The sequence below is a fragment of the Acanthisitta chloris genome, unplaced genomic scaffold, assembly GCF_000695815.1.
Source record: "Acanthisitta chloris isolate BGI_N310 unplaced genomic scaffold, ASM69581v1 scaffold8797, whole genome shotgun sequence".
Taxonomy (NCBI): domain Eukaryota; kingdom Metazoa; phylum Chordata; class Aves; order Passeriformes; family Acanthisittidae; genus Acanthisitta; species Acanthisitta chloris.
In genome coordinates this window covers 56,010-81,697 of record NW_008683181.1, presented here as the reverse complement: position 1 = coordinate 81,697, position 25,688 = coordinate 56,010, and the positions used below count along the sequence as shown (strand labels likewise).

The 25,688-nt window shown below is 38.6% G+C and overlaps 1 protein-coding gene across 1 annotated transcript in view; it reads right to left on the bottom strand.

Moving 5' to 3' along the window:
* Positions 1–3,673: 3,673 nt before the first annotated feature.
* Positions 3,674–25,688, bottom strand: part of LOC103806146 (atrial natriuretic peptide-converting enzyme-like) — a gene marked incomplete at its 5' end in the record, with an annotated part of 71,592 nt that continues 49,577 nt past the window's right edge. Inside the window, 9 exons of the mRNA XM_009078825.1 lie at positions 3,674–3,807; positions 4,678–4,788; positions 7,108–7,221; positions 11,016–11,123; positions 13,078–13,223; positions 17,087–17,318; positions 23,056–23,154; positions 24,227–24,343; positions 25,231–25,341. Of these exons, the coding sequence (XP_009077073.1) occupies positions 3,674–3,807; positions 4,678–4,788; positions 7,108–7,221; positions 11,016–11,123; positions 13,078–13,223; positions 17,087–17,318; positions 23,056–23,154; positions 24,227–24,343; positions 25,231–25,341 (1,172 nt within the window). The remainder of the gene's footprint in view (positions 3,808–4,677; positions 4,789–7,107; positions 7,222–11,015; positions 11,124–13,077; positions 13,224–17,086; positions 17,319–23,055; positions 23,155–24,226; positions 24,344–25,230; positions 25,342–25,688) is intronic.

Below are 25,688 nucleotides of genomic sequence, written 5' to 3'. Positions count from 1 at the left end.
TTATATTATATAATATAAAACAAATATAAACTAATATAAAACAAATTAGACCTATTTCAAAGCTGGAACAGCATCTGTTTCCTGTCTGTACTCACTCACTGGTTAAGATGTTTCTGGTCTTAGTGTTATTCTCTAAAGCCACAGCTGTGCCATAGAATAAAGAGTAAAAGATCAAAACCATGATTTTAGCAGCATTGAAATCAGAGAAATCTGAAATTTTAATGTGAAAACACATTGGAACATAGAAAATGGAAATTAAAAAGATTCACAGCATTGGTAAAAAACCTAAAACATTTATGATTAAATAGTTCTTTAATTTTTTGATGGAAAGTAGGTAATCACTGTGATATTTCCAGGTTTCAAAATCTCTCAGTCTTATGTCCTAACGGATAAACTAGTGATGATAAACTAGTTCTTCAGCCTATGAAGAATGAGTTATTATGTAGTTATGCTGAAACAAAAAAAAATTTCCTTGCTTACTTTTTCTGTGTGCTGGTTTTGGCTGGAATAGAGTTCATTTTCTCTTCAGCTAGTATGGGATTATGCTTTAGATTTGTGCTGAAAATAGTGTTGATAATAGAGGGCTGGTTTTGTTCCTGTTGATCAGCACTTGCTCAAGGTATTCCCCACCTCACTGTGAGGGGTTGGGGGTACACAAGGACTTGGGAGGGAACACAGCCAGGACAGCTGACCCCAACTCTCCAAAGAGATATTCCATACCATATAGCATCATGTTCAGTATGTAACATGGGGGAAGGAGGAAGGGGGGGATGTTTGGAGTGATGATGTTTGTCTTCCCAAGTCAACATTACATGGACCCTGTTTTCCTGGGGATGGCTGGAACACCTGCCTGCCTAGGGGAAGTGGTGAACGAGTTCCTTATTTTGCTTTGCTTGCATGTGTGGCTTTTGCCTTACCTATTAAACTGTCTTTATCTCTACCCACAAGTTTTCTCACTTTTACTCTCCCCATTGCCTCATCTGACAGGGGCAGCAGCTGCAGGAGGAGCTTACAGTAGATTTTCAAAACCAAGTTATTTGGTAAACATCTGTGATTTTGTGCTGATACTGCTAGAGCAGAACGAGCAGATGAGGTCAAATTCCCCTGTGCTCTGCTGAGTACAAGCTGCTGAAGTTTATAATTATTGTATTTGTTATATCATCCTAGCGCAGCAAAGACAAATTATTCCACTACATTGCCACAGAGTAACAGAATAGCTCCACTAACTTCTGCCTTTGTCAAATTCAGAGCTGAACAGACCATTGGTTTCTGATCACCATTTAATCAACAAGAAATGTCGACTTCTCTACCTGTGCTAGCAGGAAACCTGATTTCCAGAAACTTCATTTAAATTTACTGTATTTAAATTTGGGACTCAGTTGGAAGTGTCTGAATAAATTTATGTGTCCTGAGATGAACAGGAAACCAGATCAGGTGATAGGCCCATCTGGCTATAAACAATGAAACCTAAGCCTTAACATTCCCACTAGACTCAGCATTACAAACTAAAGCTTCCTTCATACCTAACATTCTTTTTGCCCTAGAGGGAGACATAAGAACCAATAAGAATGCATACTGCATAACTTGAGCAACAGCCACCAGTAGTCCAAAGCCTTTTATATGATGCTTGGAATTTGCAGTTTTCTGTGATGTTGCATCATACATCACACAACACATTGTATGCAATGTGCTGTGAAAAAATGGAGAACCACATTGTCTGTGGAATTAGAATTGGAGAACAGCCAGGAAAATTGCTTGCATTTTGTGCAGTAGGCAGAATAGAATTACCTTTAATGTTGCTTTAGACACAATGCTTATACCTCTCAAATAGACTAATACTCTTGTAAAACGTGTTATCACTTTCAGCTAAATTAACGTAACTTTAACCAGTCATTTAATTATCTTCATTTCTTTCAGATTAATTTAGCCTGAATTATTAAATATATCTTTCGTTTTGGAATAACTAAAATATCTAATAGCTGTTAGAAAGACATTAGTATTTTCAAATCACCAAATTATGCAGCAATTGGGAGCTGTCATTTGGCCAGGCCCCAGCCACAGTTATGAAAACCAGTTTGCAGTGCTTTACAGAAAATACAAATGCCACATGCTACCATTTATTGTAAGTCTTGGCCTAAGGCATTAATAAATCTCAACTTTGATATCTCATTGTACTATTTTTCTCTAAAAATAAACAAGAATATAAAAAAAAGTATAATGATAAGTCATTATTAATGAAACCTGCACAGCCACAAAACTGAGTGTCCACAGAATCACAGAATCAATTAGGTTGGAAAAGACCTCAGAAATCATTGAGTCCAACCTATGACCTAACACCATGATGTCAGTGAGACCATGGCACTAACAGCCACATCCAGCCTTTCCTTAAACATCTCCAGGGACGGTGACTCCACCACCTGCCTGAGCAGTTCATTCCATTGTCTAATCACCCTTTTTTTTAAGAAATTTCTCCTAATGTCCAACCTAAACCTCCACAGCACAACTTAAGACTATGTCCCCTCGTCCTGTCACTAGTTGCCTGGGAGAAGAAGCTGCCTCCCACCTGGCTACAACCTCCTTTCAAGTAGTTTAGACAGTGGTAAGATCACCCCAGAGGCTTCTCTTCTCCACACTAAACAAGTTCAGCTCCCTCAGTTGCTCCTCACTGGACTTGTGCTCCAGACCCTTCACCAGCTTCATGGCCCTTCTCTGGACATGCTCCAGCAGCTCAATGTCCTTCTTGAATTGAGGAGCCCAGAACTGAACACAGCACTTGAGGTGTGCCCTCACCAGTGCCAAGTACAGGTGGACAATCACTGCCCTGGTCTTGCTAGCCACACTGTTTCTGATACAGGCCAGGGTGGCATTGGCCTTCTTGGACACCCTGCTGGTGCATGGTGTTTCCATAGTGTGCTTTAAATACGGCCAGAATTTTTACATTCACAACTTTCATTTTCTGAAGGAGTAAAATGAAGTAGTTCCCATTGAGAATACTTGAAGAGCATTGCTTAAAATATTTTACAATTATTCACTAATTTATATCTATATCTATCTATCTCTCTATATCTATCTATCTTTATCTATATATGTATGTATATGTAAAAAGAATGGGCATAATCACTATTTGAGTTCTGGAAATATACAGTCCAGTTTACCTGTACCCTCAGTGGTGACTGTAAACAGCTCATTAAATACACCACTGGCTATCTTTTCTTCCAAGTTCCACACAGAAAGCACTATCTTCAACAACTAATTGTTCAGAGATGCCCAAGTTAAATATATCTGCCTGCCTAACACACAGGATTTATTGCAGAATGCAAATGAAGAGAAATTTTCCTGTGCTTCCTAAATCTGCTTTAATTCTTAAGGAAGAAACAGACATTGCCAAACCATTCTGCTTCTCAGCAATAATTGCAAGTTCAAATATTGAGACTTGGCAAGACATCATTATCTTTTCAACACACTCCTTTAATAACAATTATGCAAAGTTTATAAAGTGGTGAAAGCGCCTAGATTGTAGTAAACTGCCATACTTCACAAAATTTCATGACGTATTTTCTCTATGAACCATTTCCACACTAGATCTAACATTGCAGTGATCAATCATCATTCACATCTAACTCCAGCACTCCAATCGTCCTCAGAAATTCATCAAATCTACAAACTACTGACCTTACCCTAAACCCATTTGATTGCAGGCCAGTTGGCTTAACTCTTCTTGCCACTCATCAGCACAAACATGGTTATCAGCAGCTGACCTGTGAATGGTCAGGAACATCAAGGAATTCATGTTTTTAGACAGGGTAACTGGGAAGAAAAAAGGAGGAAAACTTCACTGTTATTTCACATAGATTTAGAAATGGCAAACTGAAAACATATAACTATATTTAAAAGAGTTTTCCAAGCTGCTGGCACTTCGCCTGATTTCATATGCTGAACAGCTCTGCAGTTTAAAACCAAGGCCACTGTGGCTATCAGAACCTTGCTAAGATTGAACAGTATGAGACACTGAACAGGAAAGGCATCTTGAGGATTAGAATAAACCAGAATACTCCTGGCTCACCAGCACAGGCTCACATTGGTTTCTGATAGACTTAAACTTGATTCATCTTAATCTTGTTAAATGATGTGTCACCCCACAAATAGTCTAATTGAAATCACTACAGCAATTTGTGGGATGAATGCTTGACGTAAGAGTGATGCCATTCTTAGGTCTCAGTAATATGTACTGTTCTGGTCATAACAATTTGTGGGTGTAAAGAAAGAAAAAACAACTACTGTTTACAAGATCATCACCATTGCTTCTCTCTTCATCTATATATAAAAGTTCATGAAGTGTTTTATCACATACAAAAAAGACTCTCAAGATGGCCTTCTTACCCTCAACATCTTCCTAATCTCTCTTCTGTCCACAAGACTTTCCAGATTTTACACACCATCTACACATTTCCGTGCCACATCACTTTTCTTCTATCTGTGTACAGGGACACTTCATACTGAGTCTTTCCTTTCTCTTTTGCCCACTTTCTTGCATGCTTCCCCAACTTAAACCCAGTCTTCCCTTTGGTAATAGAGGGAGCAGCTCTCTACCACTGCAACTGTATTCTAAATCAAATCACCAGTGATTTCTACCATCACCCAAACATCACTTTGAGGGGCCCCACAGCAGGAACTTACCACAGTCCCATTCATCTGAGCTGTCACTGCAGTCTGCTTGCCCATCACACCAGAGCTCACGTGACACACATTCATGGTTGGCACATTCAAGTTCACTCTCTTCACAAAATGCTGCAAGGACAAAAGCATGCTTCAGTCTGAGAAAGAAGTGATCAATATGAAGTTCATGTTGAGACTGAAAAAAATGAGAGGGACAGTGAAGGTAGGCACAGATCAGCTTTATGGAGCAAGGAAGTGAGGCAGATTTGCAACCAAATGCATCCCTGAGGTAGAAGGTGTTTGCTGTCAGGCACAAATCAATGGGAAGGAAGAGTGCCTGGAAATGCAAGATCTGGGATTGTTTAATATCACTTGTGGTCTTGTCATATGAAACCTGTCTAAGCCTCTCAGAAGCTCTAAGTGAAAAAATACTGTTCTGTGCTTTTTAACAGACTGCTCCAAATTTGTTTAATTCTTCATGTTCTTTGAAAAATTATTTTATTGTAATGAATTCATATTTCCTCTCATCCACAGCAGTTCTACATTAATTTTTGGATTCTCTTTAACTTTTTTGAAATTCTGGAATTATTTTTATCTCCATTTTAGAGATGGAGAACTGCTGTACAGATAGACATGCTCCAATCCACAGCTGGTTGCCAGCTGGCAGCATGAGATATGGATTTCCTGAGTCTGTGCAGTGCAGGAACCACAAGAGCTTCCACTTACAAGTGACTTTTAGCTTTCCCACAAGCTTAACAAACCCCCTCCCAAAAGGTATGTGTGTAGCACTACAGTGCCCTCCTCACTAACACACTTCCAGCTTCTACAGAGCTCACCAACAGGGGATTCTGAGAGCTGGGGGAGGATGGAGAGGCAGAGAATGTATGGAAGGAAGATGTATTCAGTTGTGCCTATGTTTGGCTGATATTTAACATTTATACTGTCATACAATCCAAGCATTTATTTGCAACACTAGTGTAAAAAGTGTACTCCCCAGTGAAAGCCACACAGATAGAGAAGGCAGTGCTGCCTACCCTGACAAAAGTGATCTTTCTAGCTCTGGAATAAAGCATGTAAACCCAGAAAAAACATTTCTAACTCTGCCTCCAGAGAGAGCATGATTCAAAAACTGGAAGTGCTCAGTTGGGGAAACTTTGCTGCCATTTCAGAATATACAAGCCCCAGCTCAAAAGCAGAGAGGAAAGCTAGTCTGATAATTATAAATTAACATTACCTTTGCTCTCAGATAATCTTTTCTCTGCCATGATCTTAATTTGTGATCACGAGTGAATAACTTTAATACCACCTTCACATTTTTAGATTATAGCACACAGCTAGGAAGTCAAATGGTATAATCATCACAATGAAAAGCAGATTAAGAAATGTTTTGTGAGCGACTCTTCCCAAAAAGAAACCAAGTTTTTCACAATGAAAAGCAGATTAAGAAATGTTTTGTGAGCTGACTCTTCCCAAAAAGAAACTAAGTTTGATCTAGTGGTATATGCAAGTTACCAATCATTTTGGCAAATATGTTTGTACTCCACATAGCACATAAAATGTGCCTACCATCCTGTCCCTCCCAAGAGAATTCCAGAGGCTCAGAAGCAATCTTTTCTTTAGATCAAAAAATGATAAGCAGATTAAGAAATGTTTTGTGAGCTGACTCTTCCCAAAAAGAAACTAAGTTTGATCTAGTGGTATATGCAAGTTACCAATCATTTTGGCAAATATGTTTGTACTCCACATAGCACATAAAATGTGCCTACCATCCTGTCCCTCCCAAGAGAATTCCAGAGGCTCAGAAGCAATCTTTTCTTTAGATCAAAAAATGATATCCTATGATACCAGCAAAACTGGTGAAACACCAGGACTACCCAGAGAATGAAGATTTCAGTTTTAAGCCAACTTTGCCAACCAACCTTCTCTTCTTTCTTGTGTAGGCTGTGTCACCCAGCATGTCTGAGTTCCTTGTCTTGGGGACATACCCACACATCAGGTTTTCCCAAAAGAAGGGAATTCAGAGTACCACTGATATACTAATTAAAGTGAAGCTAACATCTCATGGCACTCACTCCCAGCTTCATATGCAGGGTGGGACCCTACAAAGCAGCTGCTATACCTGTATGGAATAAGGCTGAGAAAAGTTGGGGAAAGAAGTCAGAAAGCTATATGGAATAAAGAAAAGAAGTACAAAGACACAAGAATGAGAGAGAGAGATAAAAAGAGAGAGGACCAGAGTGACCAAAGAGACAGCAAGGATCCAAGGAAATGAACAACAGAGAACACAAGACGAGGAAACAGATAAATTGGTGCCATAGAAGAACTAAAAAAGGAAACTGAAGGAACAACTAAGGCTTTCTGTGTGTATAAAACCCTTTTACTTTCAGTCACTTTGCATCCCAAAAATGTGATCAGCCCTTTATGGGCCTAAAAAACTGCATGAGCCCTTACAGCAGTTCTTTTCATCCATCATGTCAGGGCAGTCTGGGAAACCATCACAGATCATAGTGTGTTTGATGCACAGCTTCTTCAAAGGACACTCCCAAAGACCCCTTTCTCTACAACCTGGAGGCAGAGAAGCACAATTCTGAAACACCTGCACAGCAATATCAAATCAACTGTTTTCTTCTTGCTTAACGATCCTGAAACACACAAAATATTTTCACTTATAATATAAATTTTAGAAGGTACCAAGAATAGTTACTAATGCAAAAAAGGAAAGAATATTGTCACAGTGCACACTCGATAAATGGATTTAAAATATGTAACACTTCATAATACTTCAGTGCTTTTAAAATAATAATTATATTATGCTACACAGATCTGTAACCAGTGGTTTAGGCATTAGGTCAATGAGTTCAAAACTCATACACCAGTGCTCTTGAAATAGATTTACTAGGAACTTTTCTAATCCTGTAGTCTGTAGAAATCCTTTTAAAAGCATACTACACAGACCTTCAGTCTTTCAAAAGCAAATCCTATGACAGCATGCAATCTCCGTGAAGCAGCATAGAATTTCTGGGTTTTTTTCTGGCAATGCTGATACAGAATCTAATGCAGAATCACACTGAAAGGTAGAAAGAGCTGTTAAGTACTGTCCACAAACAGTACTCCTGGTTCCATGATCTTAGACCAAGCCAGTTTGAAAGCTGCAAGAATCTTCAATCTTCCCTGCATAATAATGCAGGGAACACAAGGCATTATTGTCTGTTCAAATTCCTGCTAACCAACCTCTCTGATTTCAAAAGGAATACTAACAAAACTATGTCAAAGTGCTTTGACAGTAAAATTCCCATTAGTCAGTTAGAGGAAATTAGGAATGGCCCAAGCTACATTTCAGAAAAGAGTTTTCTCTTGTTTTATTATGTTTTTTATTTCCATCAACTAATACAGCGCTTCATTGTGATACCAGTTTGAATACTTTGACATACTAATGTCCTGCATATGTGACACTCCAGTTTTACAGTAAGCCACAAAAACAATGTGTTCTCCTGACTAAAACAGATTATTTGATTGCCTTGTTTGGCCTGTTCTGTAGATGATACTTTTCATTTGAATCCAAGAGCAAATTCAAGTGGCTCTCCCAAAACTTTGTGTACAACATAGACAAATACAGAGACAATTCCCTAGGAGAAATTCACTACTTACTGAATTCAGTGTTCAAATACACTGTTTTGTTGGTAGAGGCTATCTACCATTTGGAGTATTTACATTTCATCTCTAAATATTTTTGTAGCATGCATTTTTAATTTGGTGACAATGAAAGAGAAGTGAAAACAGAGGTAGGAAAAGTGGTCCATATTTATATTATCCCCAATCTCAAAAATATATTTTGACAAGTGATAGGGTTTCACATATGATCTTACCTTCATTCTTCTTCAAAACAGGCAGGAAGGTACCATTTGTTATCCCTATGTATATTTCCCATGCAATGATTATTATTAAGTCATTAACATTCAGACTATCACATTTTTCTCTCAACTAAAATGCTATGGTCAGAACTCAGACTGCAGAAAATAGTGAAAGACAACACTGGGTTTTAATGTTATGTCCTTGATTTCTGTAGTAGCTGTAGGACCCTCTTCTGCTCCCTGCCAGAAGTATTGTTTAGCAGCTAACAAATTAATACAATCAATTAGAATCCAGCATATTTAATAATCTCAAACTTTCATGACGTCTTTCATAATGATATTTTTCAGAATTTTCCTTCCTTTACTGAAATACACTCAGAAGTTTCACCTTCAGAAATCTGGGTCACATTGTCTCCTCAAATCCCAGGCCTAAATGGCACTAAAGTCTTAGGAGTTCACTGCCAATTGGATGGGTGAGATTTCTGCTCACAAAGATCATGTCAAAGTATGACAGGGATTCCCAACAGAAGGAGACAGTGGGTGCTGAATACCTCTCTGCTCTGCTTGGTTAGAGTATACCTTAGTCTGTTTGGACTGTTCTAACTTACATTTTTTGGCCAGAGTAGTTTAAGCTGCAGCTAGTCTTTTCCAGCCTCCTTCTCCCTGCGCTGTGATGTTGTTCTATGCCTGTCATTTAAGGCACTTTAAATACAAGGTTTTTAAATTAAATGCTGAGTGTTAATGTTATAAAATCAATTTCAAAGGATAAACATAATAAAATTTAAGCTAGCCATTTACACATGGAAAGATCATTAACTTTTGATTTTGTCCTGCACACATGGAATGTGAATGAGTCTGAGGCAGTTACCTCTGGAGTTCTACAAGGACTTTTGTTCTTCAGTAACAGCATTACCTCTGGTCAATGTAATGTCACTCTGAGTGGTAATTTCCTAGCAGATACAGTCTTCTATATTTATAGAAACTGATAAGAATTCTGCTGATTGCTAGTCACATTCTGTCTAGACTATAGCGACACAGAGAGATCCACTCGAGGAATGAATGTTACATATTAGAGCAATATTTCATATGTTAATGTCTATCCTAAAAGACACATAGCAATTAGTTTTCTAAGGAGTTCAAAATTGGTGGTCACAAAGAGTATTTGGCAGGGAGGACAACTGAGACAATTGATTCCAAGGTAAAAAGATGAGAATCTCTGAAAGAGTCACTGTGATCATCCACTCTGACTTTCCTCCATAATCCAAACAAGAGACAACCTACTACTGAATCATATTTCAGAGAGTATACAGTATTTTGTGGGGCTTTTTTTCCTTTCTTTTTACAGGGAGAGGGTAATGGGGAAGAAAGAAAGAGGAGAGAGAATACAGACATGGTTTGGAAGCTTCTAGACACTGAGAACAAATTGCACATTAGTGATAAAGAACCCCTTGGTTGCTGCAATCATTAAAACAACCTGCCCTGAAAAAAGCAGCATTTTAGAGGGCTGTCAAGCTTGAAGTTTAGCCTAGATTCAGCTTTCTAGTGTTGGATTTTATGTTATTTTTGTGCATCTGAGTAGAAACTCTTATTGCCACAATTTTGTTGCTCACATAAACAGAATTTCCATCTTAACCTGCTCTGTGTTAAACTCCCCCTCCCCCCAGATACTCTTCTGGAATGTTTTCCAATCCTTTACTCATATTCACAACTCTTCTCTAAATCTTTGTGATATATAATTATCCTCTTTCCCCCTAGGGATGCCAGACCTCCATGGAGCCTACACCTTAGTCATATAAAGACATTCTGCCAGCACTACAGGGATATATAGTGACCAAGAGATTTGTTGATTATTCTCAAGCTCAGTGCATCCCCTTCAGTTAAAAGGCAAAAGCATCTATATTATAAGTAAACTCAGAAACATAATGGAGAATAAACTTTGTGGTTTCCACTTTATACTTGTGCTTACACCTTGAGGTTGACCAATCTGAAAAAAACTTGTAATTCTTGACCTTTGCAGTACAGAATCCACTTCAGCAACACAGATGTTTTGCCAATACATGATAATGAGAACATTATCATGTATACATTTAAAACAACATTTATGGATTCTAGTTATAATCCACCAGGGAGCTACATTTTAGCTCAGTAGAACCTCCAGCAACATCAAAATAATTAAATCTGCAGAATTTTTTAGCTTGATTACTAAAGGAATACTTACCTGCAGTAAGGTTAGCAGAATTGAAATGACCAAGCATCATAAATTGTATTGACATTTATCAAGAAGGATGCTTGCTTAAGTATTTCTACTGCCACCATCTTTAAAAAATAAAACCAAAAAAAACCCCAAACCACAAAAAAACCACTTTCAAACATATTTTTACAGAAAATAGGGGAAAGGGGGCTTATTCTCTGAACTGTCATGCTGCACTTCAAGTAACTGAAGGAAAAACAAAACTCATTTCCTACTGCTGCAGCTATCCTCCATTCCAACGCATTGAATTTATTTACCACAGCTGTCCTCGTCGCTATCGTCCTCACAGTCAGCTTGACCATCACATCTTCTGGATGCCAGGACACACCTCCCAGAGCGGCACTTGAAGTGACTGGGTGAACATTCTGTCAGTGACAAGGAACAGGGAGAAACAAGACTCCATAAGCTTCAATCTTCATCGTGACATGGGCACGCACTTATCACCGTGGCTGTTCCAGAAGGGTAAATGACAGCAATAGAAATCTTGTGCAGTACTAGACTGGAACTATGTAGCAGGCAAGACTGTTAACAATTGTGCTGTGAGTGGTGTGGAGCAGTATTTTCCAGAGCTCTCCCTCACATTCTGCCCTCTGTCAAACTTCATCACTTTGCCAAATAACTGGCATGCAATGTTTAGACTGTGCATATGGATTTTCTAGCTACTCCTCTCACTGTTGTGGTGTTGTGTGATGTGTTGAAATGAGTGTAAGAAATCCTCAGGATAAAAATAAACTAAAATATTGACAATTGTGTGTCTATTTGAATTAATAAACCTCCTATAAATGTCCACTAATTAAGCATACATTGCTTCTGCCTCATCTTACAGAGCACCATTTTGGGACAAGGAAGCAGAACAGAGCTGACAGAACTTTAAGGACATCTTCCATTGAGCTAGCAATCCTCAGGAGCAAGAAATAGGGCAAAGAAGGAGAAAGACCAACACGGCTGAGTAGGGAACTGCTGGTCAAATAGCACAGAAGGTAGCAAATACACAAGCAGTGGAAACAAGGACAGGTAACTTGGGAAGAGCACAGATATGAAGTTTGGCTGTAAAGGGATGGGGTGAGGAATGCCAAGGTGAAGCTGGAACTGAACCTTGCAAGGGATGCAAAGAATAACAGAAAGGGCTTCTACAGGTATGTCAACCAGAAAAGGAAGGCCAAAGAAGGTACTGCCCTGAAAAACAATGCTGGTAACAATGGTAACAATGAATGAGGAGAAGGCTGAGGTACACAACACCTTTTTTGCCTCAGTCTTCAATGGCAACCTCTATTGCCATCCACATTTCAAGTAGATAGACAACAGGACAGAGACAGGGGGAGCAAAATGCTTCCCACTATAAGTAAAGATTAGGTTCACATGCACATGGACTTTGCTTGAAGAAATAGTAGTAACTGCTATATATGATTCACTCCTTTTTTATGACTCCTTCACTATATTCACTGCAATACATCTACACTAAAAGAACTCCAGACTGATTAGCTTTTGCCCATTGCTTTCTCTGAGCAAAATCAAGGCTGTGGAAAGATGTCATCACCATGTAGGTGAGTAGGAGAAGAGTGAGAACTGACCACCATCAGCACATTGCAGGCACTATAGTGCACATCATCTCACTATTTTTGCAGCTACTTTACTGGCATTTTGGCAAGAAATGCATTTCAGAATACCCACAGATCTCACACTCCATGAGCACTGCTGAAGGAAAAGCTGCACAGCTTCTCTCTTCATACGTAGAAAGAATATCTAGAAGCATTTAAGGCAATTTCATTTTTTGTTCCAGGTTCACACCCACAGCGGTTAATATCTTGGCTGAACCCAAAACCTGAAATTTGTCAGTTGCTAACGAAGTTGATTCGGTACAACTCTTTGCAAAACTTTCCCCAAACAAAAACTAAGAGCAACTGATACCTGCCAAAGACACTACACTACCATATTTTTTCTCAGAGCTGTTGTGGGGCTCAGCTTTTTAAAGATTGTCAAGAGTCTGCCTCCTGGTTAGAAAAGCATTATTAGGTCATGTAATTAAATAAAAAATTGAAATATCAATACAAGCAAGCAGTAGGTGTGGTCTTAGCAATTCATCTCAAACACTGACTCTCATATATTGAGGGTAATTGATCCTTCCTTCAAATAGACTTCTCATGAGAACTGTGTCTTACCTGCAAATTGTACGTATTGAAATACCTTGAAACTCAGTTTGGAATCGTTCCCATGGTTTAAATATTATAAAGAGGAGGTATCAAAATTTTAAAAAAAACCACCAGTGACTTGGGAAACCTATTTAAATCTTTAATTTCCTGTTATATGTATAGGAGTTACCTTCTACATCTTCATCTGGTGTTAGGCAAGTTTGGTTGTCTGAGTTCTCCTCTGGAAACTGAGTGCAGTCTGTATCTTCTGGCCACTGCAGACCTACAATCCCAAGTACAGCCTCGCAGCGTTCCTTAGACTGTACACACAACGTCCTGAGGAGTCAAAGTGGAATTGTACAAAGTCACTGAGTGAATGCCTTAGAAATTCCCTGATACTGGAAGTTAATAATCCTAGCCAAAGTTAAAGATGAAGACAAAAAAATCAGTTAAGCAGATTTCTTTACATTAAAAAACCCCCACCCATATATCAAAAGCTATGCTACTGTTGAAACATTATTTGAAGTTACTATATCCAGTTATGTTATAACTCAGGTTGACAATAGCTATATATAACTACTTACAAGCATCCTCTCCTCTAAGAGATAGCAGAGACCTTTTTTTTTAAGAAACACTAACTGCAGTCATTCAGGAAAAGAAAAATCCAAACACATTTTGTACCAGTGAAATGCTACCTCTTCTGATGATGCTACCTCAGAAACCATGTGGTTCCAGAAGAACAAAGTATTTAAACCTGCAAAGAACTCCCCAGGAAATTCAATAAAATTACAACTTCATGAAAAGCAAAGCACGGATCACCCAGTCCTGAGGCTGTAGTCAGTTAAAGCAACAGAAGTTTGTACCACATCTGGAAAAAGGCAGGAATATAGTCCTCCTGTTGCATTGTTTTTACCATGTAAAGACAGGACTCACCCCACAAAATTCATTCAGCCCATTTAGATTAATATCCTGTCTCTCAAAATACCCAATGTCAAATGCTTTAAAAGTGTGAAGAGAATATGCATAATAAAAAAATCCCCTAATATTTTAAACATTAAGCCAGTAATTTTGTCTGGAATCCTAGGTTATGTGCTGTTCACTTTTATGGTCTTGTCTTGAATCTGTGGTAGTTTGAATCTCTGCTTTTTTCAACTACTTCTCTCTCTCTTTTTTTTTTTTTTTAAATGGAGTATTACCCAGGCAGTACAGAATTAGAAAGCTCAACATCCTTTTAATCTCTTCCTTCAAACACAAGCATGAGTCATGCTTAAGAGGTATTTAAGTTGTTTTTGAAAAACTCTTCAGTTGGCGAGATTTAACATACTTCCTTATCACAGGATATACAAGTCTATGTACAGGGGTAGATTTCTCATACACAGATATCTATTATTGTTCTTATATCTAATCTGTAGATCTCCTGACATACTTTAAATCCATTGCTTCCTGGTTTAACCTCACAGAACATGGTAAACAATGTATTTATTTTCTCACAGAACCTCACTTTTACCTACTTGAAAGCCATGATGTTTCTCCACATCTTCTCTTGTTTCTAGACTCAGCAATTCATTGCACATTTTAGATCCTATTTTCTAAATCTATGCTGATTTGGACTTTGTCATACTGAGTCAAAGAAAATTCTCCTTAGTTCTACAGGCTGAAAAATATTCAACAGTAGGATCCCACCCGTTTATTTTTTTTCCAAATTTAATTGATAATACAAAGGGAAAGAAATAACAAAAACCAACAAAACAAAGCCAGTGATGCACAATACACTTGCTTACCACCCATGGACCGATGCCAGCCCGTTTCTGAACCTGGATTGGCCCCTCAGGCAATCTCCCCCTCAGTTTATATACTGGGCATGACATTCCATGGTGTGGAATATCCCTTTGGCTAGTTCAGGTCACCTGTCCCAGCTGTGCTCCCTCCTAGTTTGTTTTTGTCAAAGTAAATTGTCCTATGGTTTCTACAAGTTCCTCTTTATCTGCTTAATGCCTTACATTTGAAGACTATTCAACTGTATTGCAATACTTCCCAAAATCTGTTAGCTAAGTATGAAGGTAAAGAGTCTATAATTTAACTTGTAACCCTCTACATTAGAATAAGTTAGCACAATTTTTATTTATTATATTGCTCTCTTAAAAAAAAAACACAACAAGTTGATTTTCAAAGAAGAAAGCCTGAAGCAGAGTTTGCACAAACCACACTGACATTTCACAGCTCTCCCTTATGCAATATTCTAATTTGCCCATTAGGTTCCTATGGGAGAATTAAACAGTATATTAATAAATTTCCCTGTGGCTCACACTTATCTTGCACTAGGAAGCACATCACTAGACAAATACATGTCTACATTTGTCAACAAGTTCACACGGTAGGAAATTTTAGGACATGTACTGCAATTTTCAATGGACTTTTCTTTCAATGCAGTAGATGTTAATTGATTAATGCTGTCAAGGCAGGCCCAATAAAAGAGGCAGAAATAAAGTATGAGAAGGCTCTAGTGGTCAGTAGCTCAAAGACTTCTGCTTGCTGATCAGGTTTATTAGCTCTCCTAACCTGCAACAACTGCTGCTACCAAAGCCATGAGATTTACAGAACATAATCTCTTTCAAATAAATACAGGCATATCTCTAAAAAGTACAGTGATGTTACTTGCTGATGATGGCAGAACAATTAATCTGACAAGTAGAAAATCTAAGTTACCCTGTAATTCAGAACGATGTGGCACTCCTAATTTTGAAAGGTGCATTAAAATCTCCGTTTTTGTTAATAGCAGTTGGATCAAACTTTGCATAAAGTGATGCACTAATGCAAGGAACCACTACAAATGCTAATGTTTCAAATTAAATTAATTGATTCTATGTTTAAGAAGCCTTTATATTGGTGCAATTCTAATCAAACACAGAAATGGAAAATGCTTCATACAAAGCTCACAGCATTCTTCTTCTCAACTTGGCCAACAGTGGAGTCAGCAGGTTCTCAGTGCACTGGGTGAAGAACTGTCTGAAGGGCAGAGCTTGAAGGGTCCTAGGGCAGCATCTGGCTGGCAACCAGGCACCAGCACTATTTCTCAGGACTCAACTCTAGGGCCAGTCCTGTTCTATACATTTATCAATGGTCTGGATGCAGCAGTTTAATGCACCATTACCATGTTTGCTGATGATACCAAACTAGGAGGTGCTGTTGACTCTTCTGGGGGACAAGAGGCCTTGCAGGGAGATCTAGAAAGATTGGAGCATTGGTCAGTCATCGAGGGCATGAAATTTAACAAGCACAAATACCAGGTTCAGGATCTAGGATGTAGCAATGCCAGGCACACAAGCAGTCCTGCAAAAAGGGACCTGGGGATGCTGGTGAGCAGCAGCTCAGTGTGAGTCAACAATGTGCCCTGGTAGCCAAGAGGGCAAACCACATCCTGGGGTGCATCAAACACAGTATCACCAGCCAGTCAAAAAAGGTGATTATCCCACTATATTCAGTGCTGGTGCAGTCTCACTTTGAATACTGAGTCTCGCAATTTAAGAAGGATGTGAAGGTCCATGAACACACCCCCAAAGGAGAGCAACAAAGCTGGAGAAAGGAATGTCCTGTGAGGAGTGGCTGAGAACTTTGGACTTGTCTGCTTTGGAGAAAAGGAGGCTGAGGAGTGACCCTATTGATCCCTACAGTTTCTTGAGGAGAGGACATGGAGAAGGAGGTCCTGATCTCTTCTCCCTGGGATCCAGTGACAGGACACATGGATATGGTTCAAAGCTGCTCTAAGCAAGGTTTAGATGGGGCATTAAAAAGCAATTCTTTACTGAAAGATTGGTCAAACCCTGGAACAGGTCAATGCCCCAAGCCTGTCAGTGTTTAAGGGGCATTTGGACAATGCCCTTAATAACATGCTTTAACTTTTGGTCAGTCCTAAAGCAGTCAGGCAGTTGGACTAGATGACCATTCTGAGTTTCTTCCAACTGAAATGTCTATATATACATTTTGAAATTAATGAACTGATATTCCTCTCCTTGTTTTGAATACTTCAGATGCTAAACACACACAAATAATGAACTGAAGTTAATGATCCTATAAAATAAGGTTCTCTGTCTTTTGCTATGGAATTCCAAAACAAAATTTTTGGCATTTTCAATGGAAACATAAGATTTGGAAAGACAAATATGACATAATCAAGAATTAAATAAAGTATAGTATAGTACCTGCAAGGTGGGATCCGCTGATTTGTATAGGGGTCACATTTTGGTACTAAGATTGTACAGGCAAAAAACATCAGGTACTTATAGCAGTTGGTCTGAACCAAGGCTGGGAAAAGAGAAGACTCCCAGCTGATAGAGGCTTCCTTCTGCGTCCTGTGACCCAGGTAGTTTGGGTAATAAGTATAGTTGTAAGGCAAGTTCATACAAAGTTCCAGAGTAATTGGTTCACACTGACCTTTGACAGAAAGAAAACAAACAAAACCACAAATGGTGTGAGATTAAATGAAACATAGAAGGAATAATTACATATGCATTTAACAAATTTATCAGTCAGGGGATTTCCTCTCACGTTTGAGAAACTGCAAGTTCCAGAGCTCAAAACTCAAAATGAGCTGTTCATACCAGTAAAGGTGGGCTTGATTTCTGCCTACCTAATAACCAGTTAAGAGACTTATATTTCCTTATTAATATGCATTAACCTCCTGAGCAACCTTTTAACTTGGTACAATAAATCATCCTTTAAAAATAGATTTCTTTTCTTCAAATCAAGTTTCTGATTATTTTCAAGAGTTCCTACTGTACAGCAACACACTTCCTACTGGTGTACTTACTATGCTACCATAACACACCTCATATTGGCAGGGCAATTGCCAAAATGAAGAAGGGATCATTGGATACTTCAGGTTGGAAAGGATTTCAAAAGGTCTCTAATCCACCTGCTCAAACCTTGGTCATCTCTGAGGACTGATCAGGTTTCTCGAGGCTTTATTCAGTTAGGTCCTGAAAAATCTTGAATGACAAAGACTGAACAATTTCTCTGTATAGAAAACAGAAGTCAGGATTTGTTTTTTAATTTGTTTTGGGGTTTCTTTTGCATACTAAGATCTGAAGAAAGAATGGGGACAATTAGGTTATGTATTGCACAAGCACTGAGCAAGAAGCAGCCTACATGCTAACAATTCCATCAAGAGCAGTGTGGCCAGCAGGTCGAAGGAGGTGATTCTCCCCCTCTATTCTGCTCTTGTGAGACCTCACTTGGAGTACTGCACACTGTTCTGGTGCTCTCAATGTAAGAAGGACATGGAACTGTTGGAGCAAGTCCAGAGGAGGCCAAGAAATTGATATGAGGATTTGAGCATCTCCCCTATGAAGACAGGCTGAAAAAGTTGGGACTGTTCAGCCTGGAAAAGGGAAGGTTGTGTGGAGACCACATAGCAACCTTTCAGTATCAGAATGGAGCAAGTCCAGAGGAGGCCAAGAAATTGATATGAGGATTTGAGCATCTCCCCTATGAAGACAGGCTGAAAAAGTTGGGACTGTTCAGCCTGGAAAAGGGAAGGTTGTGTGGAGACCACATAGCAACCTTTCAGTATCAGAATACAGGATACTAAGATCTGAAGAAAGAATGGGGACAATTAGGTTATGTATTGCACAAGCACTGAGCAAGAAGCAGCCTACATGCTAACAATTCCATCAAGAGCAGTGTGGCCAGCAGGTCGAAGGAGGTGATTCTCCCCCTCTATTCTGCTCTTGTGAGACCTCACTTGGAGTACTGCACACTGTTCTGGTGCTCTCAATGTAAGAAGGACATGGAACTGTTGGAGCAAGTCCAGAGGAGGCCAAGAAATTGATATGAGGATTTGAGCATCTCCCCTATGAAGACAGGCTGAAAAAGTTGGGACTGTTCAGCCTGGAAAAGGGAAGGTTGTGTGGAGACCACATAGCAACCTTTCAGTATCAGAAGGGCCTACAGGAAAGCTGGAGAGGGACTCTTTGTTAGGAACTGCAATGATAGGACAAGGGGTAATCGGTACAAATTGAAAGAGGGGAAATTTACATTAGATATCAGGGGAAAATTTTTTACTGTGAGGGTGGTGAGACACCCAGGGAGGTATTGGATTCACCTACTCTGACGGTATTCAAAGCCAGGTTGGATAACACCTTGAGCAACTTGGTCTGGTGGGAGATGTCCCTGCCCATGGCAGAGGAGGTTAGAACTAGATGATCTCTAAGGTTCGTTCCAACCCCTTAACAATCCATGAATTTAATTCACATAAGACATAATTAATAATAAAGAGAATGGCAAGCAATGGCAAAATGAATGCAACAACTACAAGTCCATATGGTTATAGAGACTATAGGTATATACAAAAATTGCCCAGCTTTTAGAGGCTTATCACAACAAATATTGAACCGACCAAGTATTTTGGATTTTAAAAAATGTGGAGCTTTTGTATTTCTTCTCAAATTGGTAGTCACAAATAATTATTTTACCATTTTCTACCACAACAGAAAACTAAAGACAGAATTTCACTTCAATTCAGACTGAAATTCAGCTTTTTATTTAGCAACGAGACAAGACCAATGGGAAACTTTCATTTTAGTTTCTCTTGAAATATGAGAAAAATTTCCATGAAAAAGTATACTACTCAAAAGTAATTTGTTACCAAAAGACTGCATATATTTGCCTATTCTGGAAGTAAATGTTTCTTAACATGATTAATACTCTCTGCCAGGCAGTTGCTACCATCAGTTACCAGCACAGTCTGGCAACTGTGTCATTCCATAGCTGAAGCTTTGAGAAGAAGTTGAAAGAAGATCCACAGTCAGTTATACAGCTAATCAACAGAACTGGCCAGTCTTTCTTGGTCTATCATTCCTCTTAAAACATTTTGCAATTTACCTCTAATCTGATGATAACAAAGCTCATTTTTCATACAGCTTTTCCTCTCTGCTCAATCCTTGCATACTGCCAACACTGAACCATTTCAGTTGTCTCAAAGCACTTAGCCCCTGCTTTAGGGTACATGAGGTTCAATGACTTCAACAATTCTCACATTACTGCCATTTCCTTTTTTTCCCAATGAACCAGCCCTTGTCCTCCCTCATTTCAGCCTCAGATGCCCAGATCAGTTTGGGCTTGTCTTCTGATTTTGCCCAGTAAGTGTCTTTTCTTGATGTGTACATAATACTTCATGTTTGTCTGTATTTCATGATGAACACAAAAGCACATGCAGTGTACTTGTGTAACGTAACATCATTCAAGACTAAAGGGCTGACCCTCACACAGACTTTTCTCTTTTATTATGCCTTACATTTATGGGGATTTAGACAAATTTTAGAAGAAATCTGGTCCTCTGAAAGGCCTCTGGAGGATAGTTCTTTACATGTTTTCTGTATGGTTATAATTTTCACACTGTTTACAAAGCTTCTATTACATTATGTAGATTTGAAAATAATAACTTTGAGCCTCACACCCAATTCTCTACAATCCACAGAGTAACAAACAGAACATAGCCTCCAGGGGAACTTCTGACTGAATTTAAGTAACCCAACTATTAATCCTTCCTTCCTAGTCTGCCCTACAGTTTAAGAGATCCTGCTACTCCCTTATTTCTAGTATATGTGGGTACAACCTAATGAGTGGGAACAAGGAGTAAAATTCACTGCATCTTTTATACTAACAAAACCAGATTACAAACAAATAAAATAAAAAAAAACCCACATCCAAACAGATTATACCTGGGTTTAAGATCTTCCTGTGTTTATTATTAACTTGCTCTATCTACCATATAGGAATGACTTCCAAACATAGTAATAGACATGAATGGGATGTTTCAGAGAATCACAGATGGGCTGAGGTTGGAAGGGGCCTCTCTGCAGGACATCTGGTCCAACCCCCTTGCTCAAGCAGGGCCATATAGAACAGGTTCTGCAGAATCATGCCCTGACAGCTTCTGACTGTCTTCATGAATGAAGTCTGTACAATCTCCTTGGGTAACCTGTCTTCAGTCACACTCATAGTAAAGAAAGTGTTTATGGTCAGAGTTTCTTTATGCTCCCATGATTCATTTTGTGCCAATTGCTTCTGATCTTGTCACTGAGCACTGGAATAGCCTGGCCCTGTTTTCTTTACACTCTCCCTTCACATATTTGTTCTGTTATCCTAAATATGTTATAAATGCATTATAATGCCAACCTAAACTGATCAGATACTATCACACATGTAGAACATCCATTGTATTCAATACTGTGAAATGTGGCCTATGCTTTGGAATTTTCTAAGCAGAAAATACTGCTTTGTCAAAACTGAAATTTTCCGTAAGAATTCTCTTTTCTTACCAAAGATGAAATAACTGGTCAAAACACAAAGAACAAAAATTACATGAAAAAAAAAAAAGACAATAGTACTTCCAGATGTCCCAAACTGTCTTGCTGTTCTATTGTGTATGAACAATTAAATATTCACTGGACCAAAAAGGCAGAAAGATAGATGATCCAGAAGACTAATTCAGATTATGTGTTACTCCCATTAAGAAGTATAGACAGTTGCCCTTTTTAGTGCAGAATTTTCCACGAGGAATTACAGACAGTTGCTTTTTAGTGAAGAAGTTTCCTCAAATCTTCACTAAAATGCTCTGGGTTTCTCATGATATGGAACTTGAGCATGGTATTAGAACTCAAATATTACATGCCAAAAGTCATAGAATCACAGAGCAGTTTGGGTTGAAAGGGAACTTAGAGAACATCTTTAAGGTGAGATCTTTTTTTAGGGGAGATCTGCTGTTCTTAACAGTTACCTAATGGGAAGGTGTAAAGTAGATGGAACCAGACACTTAGAAGCATACAGGGATAGGATGAGAGGCAAAAGACATGAGTTGTAACACAGAGAATTACAGTCACTTACAGGGAAAATAGGTTTTTATGAGAGTAGCCTAACAATGAAACAGATCTCTCAAAGACTGTGGAATCTCTGTCCTTGAAGATACTCAAAGCTCAGTTGCACAAGGTCATAACCTCATGACTTAATTGGCACTGCTTTGATCAGGAGTTTGGGCTAGTTGACCAAAGGTGTAACCTAACTTCCATCTAATGCTAAACATGGTATTTATGATTGATCATTTCCAAAAACATAGGAGAAGCATTGATAGAAGCACATGTAAAGCATATATATGGTTTATAAAACATCTTATGTCTTTACTTCGGCAGAGCCTAAAGGCCTCAGCAAGAATGGTGCCTTTCTCAAACAAACACTTGTAGGTGACAGTCACAACTCTAGAGAGACTATGGAGTCAGGATTAGTTGACCTTTCTATATCTGCTCCATCCTAAATGGAATAACACTATCCCCACAAGTTACCATATACTACCAAGCCATACCTTGCAGAGATAACTGCAGAACAAAGCACTTTGGACTATGTCTACACATTCAATGTAAGTGAAGCCAAGGCTGCCCATGTGCAAATGTGACCTGAACTGCTGAGACTGTATTAACACAACACCAAGTTTCAAGTAATTCCGAATAACTTTTAATACAGTTCTGCCCCAGTTTCAAAAGCTAGACAAATATACTTCTATTGATTATCTGTTCACATTGCTGTCTTGCACAAGTGAGAGAGACAGCTGTTCAGAAGCAAGTGACAGTCACGACAGGAGCCTTGCATGGAGTGGTATAGTACAGGATAGAAATGACATTGAGTTGAAGATCCAGATCCTCTACAATATGCATTGGTCAGAAGAATACTTAGGTTTGCCAGTTTGAATATCAAAATTATCCCTTTATAAAAGGGCTAAAGATTCTTCAGACTACTAAACACAGTAAATATTTTTTTATATTTTGAAAATAAACCAGTAAATTCTCCTTTACACTTACACTATGTTGTTTACTTTATGTAGACACTGAATGTCATTAAATGTTAAGAAAATGTGCAACTGTAGACACCCATAAAGAACACATAAAAAATTCACAGAAGGGAAAACTCCCCCATGTCAAATATTAGAACTCTTAGTACATCAATAATCAAGACTTATGATGACATTTTTATTTCAACATTGCCCTTTTCAAAACTTACTCATTACATATGCACATTAGACAGTAAATAAAAGTATTGCTTTAATTTACCTACCCTGCATCCTCATTATAACCTAAACCACCCTAAACCAGTGACAATACGAAGCATGTGACCTACTTACTGCAGTTTGCCTGGCTGTTTCTCATCTCACAGAGAGACGTTCCACAGGGATCAGGACAGGAAGAACACCGCTGGTCTCCCTCCTGACAGAGAGTTTGATCTGCAGGAAATAGAACTCTACTGTTCAATTTACCAATGATTGGAGTGTAGTGATGGGAATATACAGAGTTTACGTAACAACTGAGTATTTCCTTTACATAGGTGAATAAGTGCACCACAGCATTTCAAGTGCAGTAAGGAGGTGTTGTGAGGAAGAAAAGTGTGCAGCACTGTCCAGATGTCACTTTTATATCCCAGTTTCTGAATGAGAGGTGTGATCTCTGAGAGCCATTTACCATGATCCTCTAGAAGAATATGAAAAGTCATGTAAATCATATTTCAAAGGGAACAATAGGTCCTAGCTGAAAGAGAATACCCTCTGGGAACTATTCTTCAGTGCCATTCAGTTGATCTGCTTCTCATTTTATGATTGTTTTGGTTGACTATAAATGACATCCTGAAGAAAGGTTGCAGAGCTGAAGCTTTATTGTCCTCCTTTGAGTGGTTAAAAAAACAACAAAAAGAAACCCCAAAAGACTATGGTCCTAAATATAGCATTAAGAAGAGCTAAAACCAGCACTTCATCAAAAGGTTTGAGCATACTACCTGGGTAACTAGCTTATGTGACAAATCCCTGAACTTCTCTTTCTCACAGTGGTGACAGCTTCTTTCCAAACCATTAAATTCTCTCCTCCATGTGCAAAATCAGTTACTTAATTTCTTATTCTGTATACAGACTGTCTTTTACCACCTTATCCTGTTTAAAAGGGTTTATTGCCACCATTACTTAGTGTTTGCATTGTCAGCCATGACATCCTTACATTGGGCATACAGATGATGTTGAAGAAACATCTTCAGACAATGTGAATAAGTCATATTTCTAGTAACAACTGATCATGTCAGATAACTAAATGCTATGCTAAATATCACCTCCATTTCTGTAACTTTTTTTAAGTCCTAATAAAATCCTGCTTACAAATCCCTGTGTGAAGGCAGACACCAACCAGACTTAGCAAGTGTTATTTGAAAGGCAAATAAAGTAAATTTGTCAGACAGCTTTAGCTAAAGGCACTTCAGAACAAAGCAGTCAATGGTAAGTTTAGTGATAAGAGTTAAATGAGGCATATCCTTACTTTCACTACAGTTTTCTTCATCACTTCCATCTTTGCAGTCATTATCTCCATCACACTGGAAAGCACTAGGAATGCACTGCCCATTTCTGCACTCCACCAGCCCCTGACTGTGACATGCTAGAGAGAAAAAAGCAAAAGAAAATATTCTGAGCAACTTAGGTTAATGAAGGTCTGCATTACTTAAGGAGGAGCTGATAACACTGCTTAGCACTGAAGGTCACTCGACCTTCACTACCTTTAGGCTCTGTTTTTAACAGCCTACAGCTGTGCTGACCTTTAACTACAGACTGAAACTATATATGGCAGGTGTGAGCAACAGGTTGAGATTAAGTCTTAGCTTTTCCAAGACAAAATAAACCCATCATTTTTACTCTTATAAAAATTGTCACCTTTTCTTTGTCCACTTACATTACTTTATTCAGGTAAGATCCTTACATGTTAGGGAAAATTATAGAAAAGCAGTCACAAACTCAAGCACTGAGTGGCAGCAAGAATCATAGCAGCATAAGCACATGTTTTACAAGACCCTTAATCACACTAAAACATGTGCTATTTCCCCAAGAACTGATGTTACACCCTCAGCAATATGCTACCATAGTTGTTTTGCAGATATAAGCCAACACCATCAAAGCAGACAGAAGTCCAACTTCTGACAAGATGTGACAGGCCACAGACACATCAGAAACCTGTCACAAACACAGAATGCCTACAGTTTAGGAGGTTACATACACTCATTACTTACTCTTTAGTGGAAACATTACAATTAAGGAAAGGGTAATTCTGTAATTAACAGGAAGCTGAAACACAAAGCAATGTTGGGACTTCTCAGCAATGGCAACAAATGTCTAATTTGCTACAGTTGTCTCACAGAAAGGATGTTTGTCAGGTGTGAACTTCTGAAATCAAATAAGCTTGTAGTTTGGCCATACAAGTATGCACACTACTTATATTACATTTTTATTTTTAAAGAAAGAAAAAAGTAATTCAAGATTAAGGGAACTTACAGCAGTTGACCTCATCTGATTTGTCTGTACAATCATGGTCACCATCACATACCCAATCAGCTGTTATACATCTCCCATCTCCACACTGATGATGCGTCACTGGATTACAATCTACATAAAATGCCAATTTGAAGGAAAAAGAAAAGGATACTAAGATACCATTTGTATAATTTATATTACTGATGAATTGTTCCATGCCTATTAGCTAATCGTTCTTACCAAAGAGCCATTTTGCATTAGTAAATTGCATGAAGAGATTTTCTGTACCTGTACATTCTTTTTGCAGATGGTAGTTACCTATATTCTGAATTCTACTGCCTGTATAGACAACTATGTGCTCACCTCCTCTCTCAGGTTCACAGCTGTTACCATTTGCAAATAAACAAATTTCTAAGATTTGTTAAGTACATTAAAAGATCTTCTGGCTTCCCATCTCATGAAATGATTCTCAACCAACA